Raw genomic sequence first — 15841 nt, 5'->3', positions numbered from 1 at the left:
GGAGGTGTCCAAGGAATGTGCTCAGTGCTGTGGTGTGGGTGACAAGACAGGGATTGGTCACAGGCTGGGCTCAGTGACCCTGGAGACCTTTTCCAACCTTAATGAGCCTATGAAATCCCTCTGGCTCCTTTCCCAGCTCTGCTCCAGGACCGCCCCATTCCTCCCTGTAGCCCAGCAACCACATGCCAGCCCAGCCCAGCCCTGCCACTGCTGTTCCGGGTCTCCCGGAGCTCTCACAGGCATGGAGCCCACGGGGCGCTGCGCTGCCCCGGGAGGGAAGGGGGCTCCGGGGGGGTTTGGTGGGGGACAGTTCCTCAAGCCCTATGACAGCTTCATCCGCACCCACCTGCGCTTCTATGGCTACTTCCGAGGTGAGCCCTGGCCGCTGTGCAGTTCCCCTCCTGTCCCTGAGCCGTGTCCCCTCCTGCCCCCTGGCTGCAGCGCTGTTTCTCCCCAAGACGACAAGACGGGCAGGGAAGAGACTGCCGTGTCCCCGGGGAAACCCTCCAGGCTGCATCCCACGGCATCCACCATGGGCAACACCAGCGCTGGCTGGCAGCAAGGTCCTGGGCATGAGCCAAACCGTGAGTGAGACCCTGCAGCCCCTCACAGCCCCCCAGCACAGCGTCCTCCCAGCATGCAAGTGTGGTGGGAGGGCCTCTCCCTGTCCCTGCCTTGGTTTTGGGGGATGCTCCTACCCTAACTACACTGGAGACCCCCAGCCCTTCCCGGTTCTCTTGCAGCCCCCAAGGTGGTGGAGCAGACCCCCCAGCAGGGCAGGCCGGCCCCCTCAACGCACCCCTGGAGGTCTCCAGGAGAACCACAGGCTCCATTCTCCTTCCCACCTCCACGCTGGCCTGTGGAGTGTGAAGTCATCCAGGAGAGGATTGAGCACATCGGTGAGAGGATGCTTCAGGTGTCCCCGTCTCACCCCTGTGCCAGACCCCTGTTGTGCGTATGGCATTTGTCTCTGTGTCCCCCCCTCTCCCAGAGTGGGTCCCCCCCAAACCAGAGCCCTTTTGCCCACCCATGGACCCAGAGCAGACCCTGCACACCCCTGGTGAGGAGCAAGGCACCATCATCTACCACTCCAGCCCAGGTAACAGAGCACGGGGCAGCACCCTGAGCGCCTCCACTCTCCCCAGATCCTCACCACCGTCCCTGCTCCCCCAACAGCGCTCCAAGGCTCCTGCTTTATCCGTGCTCGGGTCGGGGGGGCCCCAGGGCCACTCTCCTCACCAGCAGTCCCCTTGGAGGGTCCCCACGACACCACGCTGCTCTTCGAGTCCCGCTTTGAGAGTGGGAACCTCCAGAAGGCCATCAAGGTGTAAGAGACACCGGGGGGGGGACGGGGCCTCTCGTGTCAGACCCGGATGCAGAGCAGGGCCCTTCCCTTCACACAGGGGTCCCTACGAGTACGTGCTGATGCTGCGGCCAGACCTGTACACGGCCAAACACACACAGTGGTTCTACTTCCGTGTCCAAAACACGCGGCAGGAGCCGCTCTACCGCTTCACCATCGTCAACATGGCCAAGCCCAAGAGCCTCTTCGGCCAGGGCCTGCAGCCACTGCTCTACTCCCAGCAGGATGCCCAGAGCCATGGCATAGGCTGGCGCCGGGTTGGGACCGATGTCCGCTACTACCGCGGCGGTGCGGGGGAGCCGCCGGCGTTTCGGCTCAGCTGGACGGTGCGCTTCCCGCACGATGGTGACACGTGCTTCTTTGCCGCCTGCTACCCCTACACCTACTCGGACCTGCAGCGCTACTTGCACGCGCTGGCGGCCGACCCGGTGCGCTCGCGGTACTGCGCAGTGCGGGCGCTGTGCCACAGCCTGGCCGGCAACACCGTCTACCTGCTGACCATCACCAGCCCGGGCAGCACGGCCGGCAAGCGGGCGGTGGTGGTGAGCGCCCGCGCCCACCCCGGCGAGAGCGGCGGCTCCTGGGCCATGAGGGGGTTCCTGGATTTCCTGCTGAGCACCCACGCGGACGCGCAGCTCCTGCGCCGCCTCTTCATCTTCCAGGTGGTGCCGATGCTCAACCCCGACGGGGTGGTGGTGGGCAACTCCCGCTGCTCCCTGGCGGGACGGGATCCCAACAGGGCCTACAGGATGGCGCTCCCCGGCTCCTTCCCCGGCGTGTGGCACCTGCGGGCCATGGTGCAGAGGTGAGGTGGGCTTGGGGAGCCAGCAGGGCCAATCCTGTGGCGGTGCTGGTGGCCGTGTCCTGACACATGCAGGGTGCTGGCGGAGCGGGAGGTGGTGCTGTACTGCGACTTCCATGGGCACAGCCGCAAGAACAACATCTTCATGTACGGCTGCGATGCCGGCGGGGACGGCACCGGGACGCGGCTGCAGCAGCGCGTGTTCCCCCTGATGCTGAGCAAAAATGCCCCCGACAAGGTGGGACACGGATGCCTCAGAGCCACGTGCTGTGGGGACAGTGGGAAAGCAGCCGCCGTGCCCCTTCCCGAGCTGTCCCTGCGGGGTTGGGTCCCCTCTGACCCTGGGGCCCGCAGTTCTCTTTCTCCAGCTGCAAGTTCCAGGTGCAGAAGAGCAAAGAGGGGACAGGCCGGGTCTCCATGTGGCGCCTGGGTGTCTCCCACAGCTACACCCTAGAAGTGGCTTTCAGTGGCTCCACGCTGGGTGAGGGGCTGCCACAGCCATGGGGATGGTGCCAGGGGGATGGTCCCGGCTTGGGGAGCTGCCCTTATTTCCTTTTCCCTGTCCCTTCCAGGTGGGAGGAGCTCCCACTTCAGCGTGGAGGACCTCAAGTCGCTGGGCCGCCTCCTCTGTGACACCCTGCTCGACTTCTGCGACCCTGCGCCCACCAAGGTGGGCTTGGACCTGGCCCAGGGTGGCCTGTTGTCCCGGGACTACGGTGACATGGTGACACCAGCACTGTCCCACAGCTCCAGCAGTGCCTGGGGGAGGTGGACGCGCTGCTGCGACGGCAGATGGGTCGTGAGCCAGGTTCTGGAGGCAGCTGGAGTGATGTGTCCCCCTCAGAGCTTGAGTCCAGGTTTGTCATCCTCTGTCACCCCATGTCACCCCGTGGTGACACTGGGAGCTGCAGACTCAAGGGGGTCCTTTACCCCTGCAGCACCAGTGGCTCTGACAGCTCTGTGTCCGATGGGATCCCAGATGACTTCCACAGCCCCAGCAGGCCGGTGAGTCCCCGCGTGCCACCAGTTTTGAGGTGGGAGGGGTGCAGAGTCAGGGTGGGACAAGGTAACAGAGGGTGGAGATGTCCCCATGCCACTCTACCACCCGGCACAGATGGAGCCACGCAGGAGGAAGCGGCTGCGGAGACGGAGAGCAAGGAATGGCCTGCACCGAACAAACCGGAGCCGCACCAGCATCCCAGTGAGCCTGGAGCCACTACAGTCCATCCAGGCCCCAAGGGGACAGTCCTGCAGGGACACTTGTCCCCAGTGCTGTCCCACCCCTCAAGTGAGTGTGACCCCTCTCCTGTGCCCCCCAGGCTGGGACCCGCAGGCATCCAGTTCTTCCTGGTGTCCAGAGTGGAGGTGGCAGTGCGGGAGAGAAGCCCAGAGCCAGCTCCTGTGTCACCTTTCCCAGGGCAGGGAAGGTCAAGGAAGCTGGAGCAGGGAATGGCCTCCCTGCCATTGCAGGAGAGGTGCCTGGAGCTGACTCTGGAGTGGCCCTTCCCAGGGCACCTCAAGCAGGGAATGGCCGCCGTGCCACCATGGGAAGGCATCAGCTGGACAGTGGCACAAGCGCTGTGACACGCCGCAAGCCACCACCGAACCCCTGCCAGGGTGGTGCCACCAGTGACTATTCCCGGGATCCATCCGTGGGAACGATCCTGGGGCCATCCTGGACACGGGGCAGGCGCAGGCCCAGGGACAGGACTCGCCCCCTCCCCGTCCCTGCAGCGGCCTCACGGTGCTGTGCCTGCGCTCGGCAGTAAAGATGCTGCCCCCTCCATGTCTGTGCTTGGTGCTGCCTGTTCTTATTGTCATGTCCCTCCCCTCAGGGGTCCCCTTGTCCCCAAGCCCGGGCAGAGTCTTGGTGGCGCCCAACCCCGAGCCACCATGGTGTCAGCCTATACCTTGGGCCCTGCCACCATGGCGTCACCTCTACTGCCTGGTGCCACCTCAGCCCTGCCACCATGGCGTCACCTTGACTCTAGGGAGGCGGTGTCACTCCCTCTGCCACCCTGGTGTCTCCTCACGCTGCCATCACGCCGTCCCCCCCGTGCCCACGGTGTCCCCACAGGCCCCGTTGCTATGGCAACAGCCCCGCGGCGCCGCCGAGCGTTTCCACGGCGCCCCCCAGCGGCCGGAAGTGCGTCACGGCGGCGCCGGAACTACCGAGGAGGCGGAAGCGGAAGCGGCGGCAGCCGTGGCCGTGTCCTTCTGTGCCGTGACGCCGGGGCGGCACCATGACGGACTCGGCTCTGCAGGTGCTTCTGGGCTCGGGGCTCACCGTGCTCTCGCAGCCGCTCATGTACGTGAAGGTGCTGGTGCAGGTAAGGGCGGGAATGGCGGGGTCGAGAGGGGGTGCCGCGCTCGGTGCGGGCCGCTCGGGGGGTACAGCCTGAGCGTCTCCGCTGCAGGTGGGCTACGAGCCGCTGCCGCCCACCCTGGGGAGGAACATCTTCGGCCGCCAGGTATACCAGCTGCCCGGCCTCTTCTCTTATGGTGAGTCCGCCTCGGTGGGGCCGCCCCGGCGCCGTCCCGGTGCCGCCGTGCGGTCGCCCCGGGGCTGACGGTCCGCGCTGTCCCCAGCCAAGCACATCGTAAAGGTGGACGGGAGAGCGGGACTCTTCAAAGGCCTCACCCCCCGCCTCTGCTCCAGCGCCATCGGCACCGTGGTGCACAGCAAAGTGCTGCAGGTACCGGCACGGGTGGGGCGCTGGGCCCGGGGCGCTGCGGGAGCCGGCGGTTCTGCCGCCGGGACCGGGGTACACCGGGGCCCCTGGCTCCCTGCGCAGTGCTGACCCTGCCCTTTGCTCCACAGAGGTACGAGGAGGCCGATCTGGCTGAGGTGGGTGCAGAGATGCTTCCCACGGGAATCCTTCCCTTCCCTTCCCTTCCCTTCCCTTCCCTTCCCTTCCCTTCCCTTCCCTTCCCTTCCCTTCCCTTCCCTTCCCTTCCCTTCCCTTCCCTTCCCTTCCCTTCCCTTCCCTCATCCCCATCTCCTCCTTTCTCCCTCTTTCCATTTCTCTGTTCTTCTATTCCTCCCTTCTCCTTTCTTTCTCTTCTTTCCCTCATTCCTTTCTCCTATTTCTCCTTTTCTTCTTCTTTTCCTTCTCCTCTTTTCTCCCTCCTTCCCTCTTTCCTTCATTCTGTTCTCTCCATTTTCCCTTCTCCATTCCCTCCCTTCTTCTTTTTCCCTTTGTTTTCCTCCGTCCTTTCCTCCCCCTCCTCTCCTCCTCTCCTTCTCTCCTTTCTCTCTTCCCTCTCTCCCTCCCCACCCTCCCTGGCTTTGGACAGCCCCAGCCCTGCCTCCAGAGCGCTCTGGGGGGCCAGGAGTTCCTTTCCCACCCCTGGGACAACATCCCCTCTCCAGGCAACTCTTCCCAGCCAGCTCTTCTTCCCCCCTCCAGCCTGTTCCCAGCAAGAAGGAGCCAGTGTCCTCGCTGGAGCGGGTGCTCAAGGAGGTGAGGAGCAACAGGAGGAGGGGGAAGGCAGTGGGATGTCACACCCCTGTCCCCTCCTGGTGATGCTCCCTTTGTTCCCAGACCTCCCGGGAGATGGTCGCCCGCTCCGCCGCCACCCTCATCACCCACCCCTTCCACGGTAGGTGCCACCCATCCTGGGGGAGCGGGAGGCACGGTGCCAGGTGCCTGCTCTCACTCCTGTGTCCCTCCCGTGTCATTCCCATGTCATTCCTGTGTTCCTCCCGTGTCATTCCCATGTCATTCCCGTGTCCCTCCCTTGTCCTCGCAGTGATCACCCTGCGCTGCATGGTGCAGTTCATCGGCCGTGAGACCAAGTACAGGTATGGCCTGTGGGCTCTGGGTGCTCCGGGCGGCTTTGGGATGCTGGGATCCTCCTGACCTTACCTCTCCTCTTTTCCCCTATCCCAGTGGGACACTAAGCGCCTTCGCCACAATCTACCGGGAAGAGGGAATCCTGGGATTCTTTGCGTGAGTGCCGGGAGGGGCACGGCGGGGGTGACATCACTGGAAAGGCCCCAAAGCCTCTGTGGGAGTGTCTCGAATCCCTCCAGCAGCTCTGCATCACCTGAGCATCTCTGCTCCCGGGGATGTTCCCCCATCACCCGGCTGCTGCGGGAGGAGCTGCCCCTGTCCCAAAGCAGCCATTCCCAGCTCTCCGCGCTGTCGCATCCCAGCCCCCAGCTGACATTCCCGCTGTTCTTGCCTTGCAGCGGCCTCATCCCGCGGCTCCTCGGGGACATCCTCTCCCTGTGGCTGTGCAACATGCTGGCCTACCTCATCAACACGTACGCGCTGGAGAACGGGGTAGGCTCCGCTCTGCGGTCCAGGAGCTGAGTGGGGGCGGCTCCAGGGGTGTTCTGGGAGCCACGAGCCCGTTTTGGGGGGATTCAGGTGCCGTTGCTCCTCCATCAGGTCTCCACCATGACCGAGATGAAGAACTACTCCCAGGCGGTCACTGGGGTGAGTACAGCCACGGGCAGCAAGTGGATCCTTTTCCTAGGGAGCAGTGTGTTCCCAGATTCCTGCGGCTGCCAGGGTGGGGATGGAGCCAGGCTGGGATCAGCCAGATCAGCCCACAGGCCAAGGGATGCTCCGTGGAGGACACGTGTGACCCTGTGGAGGTGGCAGGAGTGGGCTCCCTCCCCGGGGTGAAGCTCCCAGGGGTTCTCCCCATGTGGAGGGAAGAGGGGACATCCCACCGATGCCCGCTTTTCCTGCAGTTCTTTGCCAGCATGCTGACCTACCCCTTCGTCCTGGTCTCCAACCTGATGGCCGTGAACAACTGCGGGTGAGTCCCCAATCCCACTGACACCTGCGTTCCTCTGCCCTGGATCAGCTCCTGGAACTGCTTTTCTGAGATTCCCAGATGGAGAAGTGCTTCCAGCGCTCCGCAAGGTTGATCCCTCCTTGCTTGGAGTGGGAGAGGGTAGTTCTGGGGTTCAACCCAGTGTGGAGCCACAGAGGGAATGCGTCATTCCCGGGTGGGAATAATTCCCTGTGGGAATAATTCCCGGTGGGTCTTTGCTCCATTCCCCAGGTTGGCCGGGGGTCTCCTTCCCTATGCACCCACCTACTCCTCGTGGCTGGATTGCTGGAGCCAGCTGCACAGGGAGGTAGGCGCTGAAGCTGGGATGCACCGGCATCCACCGGGACACGGAGAGGAGCGGGGTGGGAGCCCCGTGGGGCTTGGAGGGGCCACCCTGGAGCTCGTGTGGCCCCTCCATGGTCGTTTTCCCTTTCCAGGGCAACATGAGCCGAGGGAACAGCCTGTTCTTCCGCAAGGTTCCAGCAGGGAAGCGATATGTGTGGGAGGAGAGGAGGTTCCGCTAATTCCAGAGATGGGAGTGGGGTTGTGGAGCCAATTCCGGGCTCTGGAAGCAAAGAATCATGGAAAGTGATAATTTCTATACAGTTTTTTTAAAAATCATTTCCTGCTGAGAGCTGAAGGTGCGGGTGTGAGAGTCTCTGTCCATGGGCGATTCCTGGGAAGAGGGGCTAGCCAGTCACCAGCATTCCCTGATTTATCCAAGAACTTTTTCCCAACCTCGGACACTGCTGAGGCTGTTCCCACAGGGGAAATTGCCTGACAGCCCCAGGCCCCTGGTGACACAGAGGGCCGGTGGCCCGTGGGGGCTGTCAGAAGTGGGGGGAATGCCTGAAAGGGGTTGTTGGACACCTGGAAGGGTCCTTGCAAGGCCCCTGGAGGGGGCAGAGGTGAGCCTTGCACACCTGGCCAGAGGTTTGCACACCCAGGGGGTTGTGTGGAGCTGGGAGGTGCGGTCACACAGCTGGCAGGGGCTGTCACACACCGGCACGAGGGACACACCCGGGGGAGGCTATTGCACACCTGGCAGGGGCTGCTGCACACGTGATGAGAGTTATAGCCCAGCTGGAGCACGACTTTCACAGCCATCAGAGCCGGAAGGTTGCTGCAAAACTGGAATGCAGTTCTCACACCTGCCAGGAGTTGTTGCACACCTGGTGGGGGCTGTTGCTCAGCTGGAGCAGGACTTGCACACCTGGCAGGAGTTGTTGCACACCTGGTGGGGACTGTTGCACAGCTGGAACAGGACTTGCACACCTGGCAGGGACATGGCGAAGGTGGGACGTGGGTCACACACCTGGCGGCGGCCGTCGCACACCGGGCGGGGGCACGGCCGAGCTGGCAGGTGCTTTCATACCCGGCAGGGGCCGTTCCACACCGGAGGAAGGTGTCGAAGGGGACAGAAGGGCCGCGGCGGGGGCGGGCTCGGCGCGGGGGCGGTGCCGGTCCCTCCCTGCGTCCCTCCTCCCTTGCTGCTCCTCCCGCCCCGTGCCGGCGCCATGGCGGGCCCGGGCGGTGCGGGCGATGCCGGGGACGCCGGGGATGTGCTGAGCGGAGACAGCGAGCGGCGGTGCCGGGCGCGGCTGGCGGCGGCGGGCACGGCGGCAGCGGCGGCGGCCGCGGTGCTGGTGCCGCTGTGCTCGGTGCGCGGCCGCCCCGCGCTGCTCTTCACGCTCCGCTCCCGCCGCCTCGCCGGCCCCCACAGCGGCGACGTCAGGTACCGGCGGGGGGAGCGGGCACCGGGGCCGGGCCGGCCCTGACCCCCCCCCGATCCCTCCCGCAGCTTCCCCGGTGGGCGGCGGGACCCGGCGGACGGGGACGCGGTGGCCACGGCGCTGCGCGAGACGCGGGAGGAGCTGGGGGTGGCGGTGGCACCCGCCAGCGTCTGGGGACAGCTTCGGACCCTGCCCGACCGGGTACCGGGATCGGCGGGGCCGGGAGGCGCGTGACAAGAGCAAAAGGGCAGGGCGGCAGGGACACGGGGATGGGGTCAAGGTGACAGGGACGGCGGCAGGGTCATGGGTGACGGGGACAAGGGTCCTGGTGTGCTGGGTTTGGGGTGACAGGAACACGGAGAAGGGGTTCAGTGGACAGAGACAAAGCAGCAGGGACACAGGTGACAGAGCAAGGGTTCTGGGTGAAAGGGACAAGGCAACAGGGAGGTGGGTGACAAATGGGTGACAAGAATGCAAGGTGACAGGGGTCCAGAGGGACAGGTGAGGGGTTGCAGGCAGCAGAGGATTGGAATGACAGGAAAAAGGCAGCAGGGTCACGGGTGACAAGGACCCATGTCAGGGTCATGTGTGACAGGTTCAGGGGGAGAGGGACACAGGTGATAGGTGTTACAGGTGATGGGGACAGGGCAGCAGGGACAAGGGTGGTGGATCTGGTGTGACAGGGACACAGCTGATGGGTTACAAGTGACAGGGACAGGTCAGCAGGGACACGGGTGACAAGAGTTCTGGGGATTCAAGGTGTCAGGACACAAGGTAATGGCATTGGTGAGGGGGTGACACACATGGTGGGTGCCTGCATGGGGTGCAGCAGGGTCATGGCACAGGCATTTTGGGGAGTGGCTGTCATCCTGTCCCTTGCTGACATGGAATGACTGCGCTTCCAGCATGGAATGACCGTGGCGCCCGTCGTGGCCAACCTGGGGCCGCTGGAGTCCTTGACACTGAGCCCCAATCCTGACGAGGTGAGTGACTCCTCCCCAGGCACGCTCCCCGTCCCGGGGCAGACGGCCCTGCTCACTGCGGTCTGTGCTGACAGGTGGAGGAGGTGTTCACCCTGCCCCTGGCTCACCTGCTCCGTGAGGAGAACCAGGGCTACACCCACTTCCGCACGGCCAGCGGTTACGGGTACACCCTGCCCGTGTTCCTCAACGGCCCCCACAAGGTGTGGGGGCTCACGGCCATCGTCACCGAGCTGACCCTGGAGCTGCTGGTGCCCAGCCGCTACCGCAGGAAGACCCACGTGCCTGCCCGGAAAGCCCCGGCCTGAGCGGGAGGGGCAGGGGGTGGCTCTGGGGTCTCCACCCGAGCACAGGGGAGACTGCTCCAGGGCCAGCAGTGATGTCGCACACTGTGATTCAGTAAAAGCCATGTTTGGAACTGCCCCGGGCTCTGAGCTGTGGAATGGGGCCAGGACAGCTGTCCCTTGGCACGGGCACAGGAGGAGGATTCCTGGTGCCGCTATGGTGGGGACAGGGAGTGTGGGGTCCCCAAGGAGGGGACTGTGTCTGTTAATACCGTACAGCCATCACCTCTGCTCCACCCCTATGGAAATCCAGAATCTCCCCTGTGGGGTATCCAGGCCGCGTCTGTGTCACCCCATGATCCCCAGGGATCTCCTGCTCTGGGGCAGCAGGACCCAGAGGCCCTCTGCCCCGTCAGTCCCTTCCTACTGTTTCACGTCCACAGCAGAGCCTGAGAGCACAGCAGCATTTATTAAGGACCCTCTGGAGAACCCTCAGCATGCTGCCAGCACCCCAGAAACCCCTTCCAAGCAGGAGAAGGGAGGTGTGTTGGTGCAGCCTTACGCCGACGCCGCTCGGGCTTTGCCCTCGTTGTAGCGCCGCATCCTCTCCTCCAGCTCGGGCCGGAAGTGGCGGATGAGGCCCTGCATGGAGCAGGAGAGTTGGTTAAGGGGGTGGGGGGAGGCTGCCAGCCCCTCCAAGCCCTCCGGGCCCCTCACCTGCACGGGCCAGGCCGCGCCGTCGCCCAGGGCGCAGATGGTGTGGCCCTCGATCTGCTTGCTGATCTCCCAGAGCGCGTCGATCTCGGCGGCCTGCGCGTCACCCTGCACAAACCGCGCCATCACCTTGTTCATCCAGTCCACGCCTGCAGAAATTGGGATTGGATCGGGATGGGGGTGGGTCCCTGCAGTGCCTCGCCCTGCAGCCCCTCACCCACGGCCCCTGCTCACCCTCCCGGCATGGCGTGCACTGCCCACAGCTTTCGTGCTTGTAGAACTCGATCAGGCGCGCGATGGCTTTGACGATGTCGGTCTGGGGAGAGAGGGAGGGTGAGGAAAGGGAGGGTCCCACTCCCGGGAGAGTCAGGGGCGGCGCATCCCTTACCGATTTATCCATGACAATGACGGCGGCCGTGCCCAGCCCGCTCTGCGCCTGCACCAGGGAATCGAAGTCCATCAGCACCGTCTCACACACGGACTTGGGCAGCAGCGGCGTGGAGGAGCCGCCCGGGATGACGGCCAGCAGGTTGTCCCAGCCCCCGCGGACACCTCCTGCAAAGAGGAGGGTCAGGACAAGGCAGCTTCGGTGCGCTCCGGCCTGGCTCGGTTGCGGCACTCACCGGCGTGTTTCTCGATGAGCTCCTTCAGCGGCACCGACATCTCCTCCTCCACCGTGCAGGGCGTGTTAACGTGCCCCGAGATGTTGAAGAGCTTGGTGCCGGAGTTCCGCTCCCGGCCGAAGCTGGCGAACCAGGCGCCGCCACGCCGGCAGATCGTGGGGGCCACTGACACCGTCTCCACATTGGCCACCGTGGTGGGGCAGCCAAACACACCTGGGAAAACGTTAGGGAAAAAATCCCTCCTTGTGAGGATGGTGATGCCCCAGCATAAGGGGCGCAAAGCTGCTGTGGCTGCTGCATCCCTGGAAACATCCAAGGCCAGGCTCAACAGGGCTTGGAGCAACCTGGGATTGTGGCCCATGGAAGTGGGATGGAAGGAGAGTCTTTTCAGGTCCCTAACCCTAACCCACACCACTCTACGAAACACTGGGAGCTGTCAAGGGACGTGGTGCTGGCTGTGGTGTTGTCCTTGCAGCAGGACGGTGTCCCTCAGACAACTGTATGGGAATTCAGCACAGAGCCGTGGAGCCGTACCCACGTCCGCGGGGAAGGGGGGCTTGAGGCGGGGCTTCCCCTGCTTGCCCTCGATGGACTCGATGAGCGCCGTCTCCTCCCCGCAGATGTAGGCGCCGGCGCCGCGCACCACGAACACGTCGAAGGCGTACCCCGACCCGCAGGCGTCGCCACCCAGCAGCCCGGCCTCGTACGCCTCACGGATGGCCACCTGCAGCCCAGGGGTGGGTGCTGAGCCTGAGGGCGCCCCGAGCCGCGCCGGGGGGTGCGGGGTGGCTGCGGGGCGCTCCCCCCACCTGCAGGTTGGAGGCCTCGTTGTAGAACTCCCCGCGGATGTAGATGTAGGCGGCGCGGGCGCCCATGGCCCGCCCCGCCACCAGGCAGCCCTCCAGCAGCTTGTGTGGGTCGTGCCGCATGATCTCCCGGTCCTTGCAGGTGCCCGGCTCGCCCTCGTCCGCGTTCACCACCAGGTACTTGGGTCTGTGGGCAGCTCGCGTCAGGGGGTGCTGCCCACAGGGCGGGGCCACGGTACCGGGGCTGTGGCCGGTCCCGGTCTCACCTCCCGTCCGGGGGTTTGTTCATGAAGCTCCACTTGAGCCCGGTGGGGAAGCCGGCGCCGCCGCGGCCCCGCAGCCCCGAGGTCTTGATCTCGCCCAGGATCCAGTCCACGCCCTTGAGCAGGATCTCCTTCGTCTTGTACCAGTCCCCGCGGCGCAGCGCGCCCTGCAGCCTGCGGGCACCGCGCACGGTGGCACCGGGCACGGGACACCGAGCACCGGCGCTCCTCCGCGCTGCTCCTGCTACTCACCGCCAGTCGTGCCGCCCGTAGAGGTTGGTGAAGATCCGGTCCTCATCCCGCAGCGACCCGAACTGCGTCTTCTTGGGCGCCGTCTGCGGGGACACACGGATTCAGCACCGGGAACACTGGGCCCCGTCCCGCATGGTCCCGGCACTCCCCGCCCCGTCCCCGCTCACCGAGAAGGAGGCGGCGGGCAGGCGCCGCAGCGCCAGCAGCTGCCTGCCGGCCATGGTGGGGGGCACCGGCACCGGGACCAGCGCCGACCACCGTCACCTTCAGCCGCCCCCGCGGTGACGTCAGGGGGAGCGCCGGCGGCGCGGCAGTGACGTCACCGAGAGAGGCCGGACCGGGTCCGTTTGGGGGCGCGGCCTCACGGAGGGGCGGGGCCAGAGCAGGGGCGCGTTCACAAGGCGGGCTCGTGGTCCCGGAGGGGGCGTGGCCTCGCTGGCGGCGCGCCGGCACGTGCCCCGCGCCCGGGCCCGGGTCGGGTTTCGGCGCTGAAACCGGAGCCCCCGTCCGCCCCCCCCGGAGCCCCCCGGGGCGCCCCGCTTCCCCCCCGCCAGCGCCCCGGGGGGTCGCTGCGCTCCACCCGATCTCCTGGGCGACACGGCGGGTCCCGGGGACAGCGGTGGCCTCGTCCCTGCGAGGGGCGAGCGCTGGTTCGGGGCGATCTGGTTTCCTCCTGCTTGGCCTCGGTCGTGGGGAGAAGGAGCAGGAGCGGGCGGAATGTTCTTCCTCTTCCGCGGGCCGCAGCGGCGCGGCACCGGCAGCCCCGCGCCTCCCACCTGCCGGGGCGCCCCCCGGCACCACGGCCCCGGCCGGAGGGGTGCCCGCGGCTCCCGCCCGGCCCCTCGGCTCAGGGGTCCCGGCACAGCCGGCACTGCGGGGAGCCGGGGGAGATCGAGCCGTAGTGCTGCGTCCCCCACGGAGCGTCACCGGGCTGCCGAGGAGCCGGGGCAGCCCCGGCCGCAGCCCGCTTTGGGGCAGGTAACCGGCGGCAGGGGCAGGGCCAGGGCCAGGGCCAGGGCAGGGTGCGTGCCGGGGATCCTGCGTGCCCTCGCAGGGAGGCTGCGGGACTGAGGAACAGCTGGGCGGCTGCCCACATCTGGAGCAGGGCGGCCGAGCAGGGAATAATCCGGAGGATTATGCACGCGGGCGCGGCACCGACCCCCCCGCGCCTGCCCTGCATATCCCGAGATATTCCATAAAAACCTCAAATCCCCGGTGGCAGCCCCACGGTCTGCGCCAGCCAGCCCCCCCGGGGCCAGGCATGTCCTGCGGCGCGGGGGCAGCCCCCAGCCATGGGCAACTGCACCAAGACCCCTGAGCGGCGGCTCCCCAAGGCACGGCAGGGCTGTGATACCCCGCGGGGCAGCAGGAGGAGGAGGAGGGGGATCCCTGCTTGGTACCCCCGTCGCTGCTGACGCTTGCTCCACCCGCAGGATGGGAAGCCACGCTCGGGCGCTCCAGGCTCGGGCACAGGGGACCCCGAGGACATGCTGGACGCGGCACAGACCCCCCCGATGCAGGGATACTCGGTGCTGCAGGGGCTGGTGGGGCCGGCCTGCATCTTCCTGCGGCAGAGCATCGCCATCACCCAACGGGTATGCGACTGTCCCCTCCCCGTGTGCTGCCTGCGCTCCTGGGGGGGGCTTAGGGCAGAATCCCCGTGGGATCCCCAGGAGTAGGACCCCTCCTTCGTCTCTTCCCGTTTTCTCTTCCCCAGGACCGGGAGCTGCGGCCCGAGGAGATTGAAGGTGAGGCGCTGGGGAGGGGGTCCTGCTCGGGTGGGTGGCCTTGCCGGGGTGCCGGTGGTGATGCTGTGGTGTCCCCAGAGCTGAAGCAAGCATTCCGGGAGTTCGACAAGGACCATGATGGCTACATCAGCTACAAGGACCTGGGCGAGTGCATGCGGACCATGGGATACATGCCCACGGAGATGGAGCTCATCGAGCTGTCTCAGCAGATCAGTATGTGGTGGGGCAGCAGGTCCCTATCAATCCCTGCCCCGTGCCCTGCTGACACCTCTCTCCTGCCGCAGCCGGGGGCAAGGTGGATTTTGATGATTTCGTGGAGCTGATGGGCCCCAAGATGCTGGCGGAGACGGCGGATATGATTGGGATCAAGGAGCTGCGTGACGCCTTCCGTGAGGTATGGGGGCGGCAGGGATACATGGGTGGGCTGCCAGCGTGCCAGAGGTGGCCGATGGCAACGGGACCTTGTCTGTAGTTTGACACCAATGGGGACGGACAGATCAGCATGGCTGAGCTGCGGGAGGCCATGCGCAAACTCCTGGGGCAGCAGCTCAACTACCGGGAGGTGGATGAGATCCTCAAGGACGTGGATCTCAATGGCGATGGCCTGGTGGACTTCGAAGGTAGGAGCAGGGAAGGGGCCAGGAGCGCCCCCAGGGACATCTGGGATGTTCCACGTGCGTTTACCCCCTGGCAGAGTTTGTGCGGATGATGTCACGCTGAGGGCGGTGTGTGCCAACGCGGGACCCAAGCCCCCCGTGCCTTACGAAGAGGAGGGGTCCACAGAGGGACCCCCAGCTCCAGGGGCTGGGGCAGTGCTGGTGCAGCGGCACCCGTGCCTGGGGTGAGGCCGGGTGCCGGGGCTGCTCCGATGCTGAGGTCTGGCCATGGTGGGAGGCACTGGGGCCAAAGTCGGGACCCTTCTCGGCACAGGCTCAGCCGAACTTGGACCACTCTCGCCCTCATCTCTGCTCTCTCGCTGCATCATCCCCCTTCCCATCTGGACCTCACCCTAAAAGTCAAACCATCGTGGTCCCCTCCCCTTCAGCTGTGCCCCATCCCTATTGCTCATCTCTCCAGCCTCCATTCCCACTCTGTGTGCCACACTGAGCCCCTCAGGCGCCCCCCCACTATGTTTAATGCAGACTGCACCGCATAACCTGCCCTGTAACCGAGGTTTCAGCTCAGACGTACCCCAGACCTGCCTAGGGTGAGGCATCCCTCCCATTTGGGGCTGGCCCAGACCCTCGTGGATGTTCTGGCAGTCCCCAGCACAGGGGAGACTCCTGGCAGCCCAGCCAGGAGACCCTCGAGGAGAAAATTAAAGCTTCACTGGGTGGAAGGGCCTCAGCCAGCTGCAGGCAGGGCTGCTGTGGGTACCCTCTCTGCCCTGGCTGCAGTTTTGGGGCCAATTTTGCCCTTTTGAAATGATAAAACTCTCTCAACAGAATTTTGGTGTGTGTTTTATGTTATATCCAAAGGCTT

The 15841-nt window shown here is 65.6% G+C and overlaps 5 protein-coding genes across 9 annotated transcripts; 4 read left to right on the top strand and 1 right to left on the bottom strand.

The window, feature by feature from the left end:
• The first annotated feature begins 210 nt into the window (after positions 1-210).
• AGBL2 (AGBL carboxypeptidase 2) lies at positions 211-3951 on the top strand. Of its 4 annotated transcripts, none has more exons than XM_063397717.1 (13): positions 211-371; positions 459-584; positions 744-899; positions 992-1060; positions 1146-1327; positions 1404-2168; positions 2241-2403; positions 2520-2646; positions 2738-2835; positions 2913-3022; positions 3104-3170; positions 3280-3366; positions 3485-3951. In XM_063397717.1, the coding sequence occupies exons 1-13, from the start codon at positions 324-326 to the stop codon at positions 3932-3934; spliced, it is 2448 nt and encodes an 815-aa protein (XP_063253787.1). In that variant the 5' UTR covers positions 211-323; the 3' UTR covers positions 3935-3951. The 4 variants fall into 4 exon arrangements, with proteins under 4 accessions (XP_063253787.1, XP_063253786.1, XP_063253784.1 ...); XM_063397716.1 differs by having other exon boundaries at positions 992-1099; positions 1177-1325; positions 1588-2168; XM_063397714.1 differs by having other exon boundaries at positions 992-1099; positions 1177-1327.
• A 354-nt stretch (positions 3952-4305) lies between these two features.
• MTCH2 (mitochondrial carrier 2) lies at positions 4306-7596 on the top strand. Its single transcript, XM_063397725.1, has 13 exons — positions 4306-4495; positions 4583-4667; positions 4755-4861; positions 4987-5013; positions 5576-5629; positions 5711-5768; positions 5919-5970; positions 6059-6118; positions 6361-6454; positions 6563-6610; positions 6871-6938; positions 7188-7263; positions 7394-7596. The coding sequence occupies exons 1-13, from the start codon at positions 4409-4411 to the stop codon at positions 7478-7480; spliced, it is 903 nt and encodes a 300-aa protein (XP_063253795.1). The 5' UTR covers positions 4306-4408; the 3' UTR covers positions 7481-7596.
• A 779-nt stretch (positions 7597-8375) lies between these two features.
• NUDT8 (nudix hydrolase 8) lies at positions 8376-10102 on the top strand. Its single transcript, XM_063397730.1, has 4 exons — positions 8376-8691; positions 8758-8890; positions 9595-9672; positions 9747-10102. The coding sequence occupies exons 1-4, from the start codon at positions 8474-8476 to the stop codon at positions 9975-9977; spliced, it is 660 nt and encodes a 219-aa protein (XP_063253800.1). The 5' UTR covers positions 8376-8473; the 3' UTR covers positions 9978-10102.
• Positions 10103-10402: 300 nt separating this feature from the next.
• On the bottom strand, positions 10403-12920 carry NDUFV1 (NADH:ubiquinone oxidoreductase core subunit V1). The gene is made up of 10 exons (XM_063397723.1): positions 12779-12920; positions 12612-12694; positions 12363-12533; positions 12100-12283; positions 11825-12014; positions 11291-11503; positions 11056-11222; positions 10902-10983; positions 10671-10816; positions 10403-10595 (listed from the first exon to the last, which is right to left on the bottom strand). The coding sequence occupies exons 1-10, from the start codon at positions 12830-12832 to the stop codon at positions 10512-10514; spliced, it is 1374 nt and encodes a 457-aa protein (XP_063253793.1). The 5' UTR covers positions 12833-12920; the 3' UTR covers positions 10403-10511.
• On the top strand, positions 12815-15743 carry LOC134550841 (calcium-binding protein 2-like). Of its 2 annotated transcripts, none has more exons than XM_063397727.1 (7): positions 12815-12952; positions 14045-14206; positions 14329-14359; positions 14438-14572; positions 14644-14753; positions 14832-14979; positions 15054-15740. In XM_063397727.1, exons 2-7 carry the CDS (start codon positions 14099-14101, stop codon positions 15077-15079), a joined length of 558 nt encoding a protein of 185 aa, XP_063253797.1. In that variant the 5' UTR covers positions 12815-12952; positions 14045-14098; the 3' UTR covers positions 15080-15740. The 2 variants fall into 2 exon arrangements, with proteins under 2 accessions (XP_063253797.1, XP_063253796.1); XM_063397726.1 differs by lacking the exon at positions 12815-12952 and adding an exon at positions 12974-13589 and having other exon boundaries at positions 15054-15743.
• The last annotated feature ends 98 nt before the right edge of the window (positions 15744-15841 follow it).

Source organism: Prinia subflava, chromosome 5 (assembly GCF_021018805.1).
Source record: "Prinia subflava isolate CZ2003 ecotype Zambia chromosome 5, Cam_Psub_1.2, whole genome shotgun sequence".
Classification (NCBI taxonomy): domain Eukaryota; kingdom Metazoa; phylum Chordata; class Aves; order Passeriformes; family Cisticolidae; genus Prinia; species Prinia subflava.
Note: the sequence above shows the minus strand (reverse complement) of the source record. Positions and strands in the feature narration are given on the sequence as shown.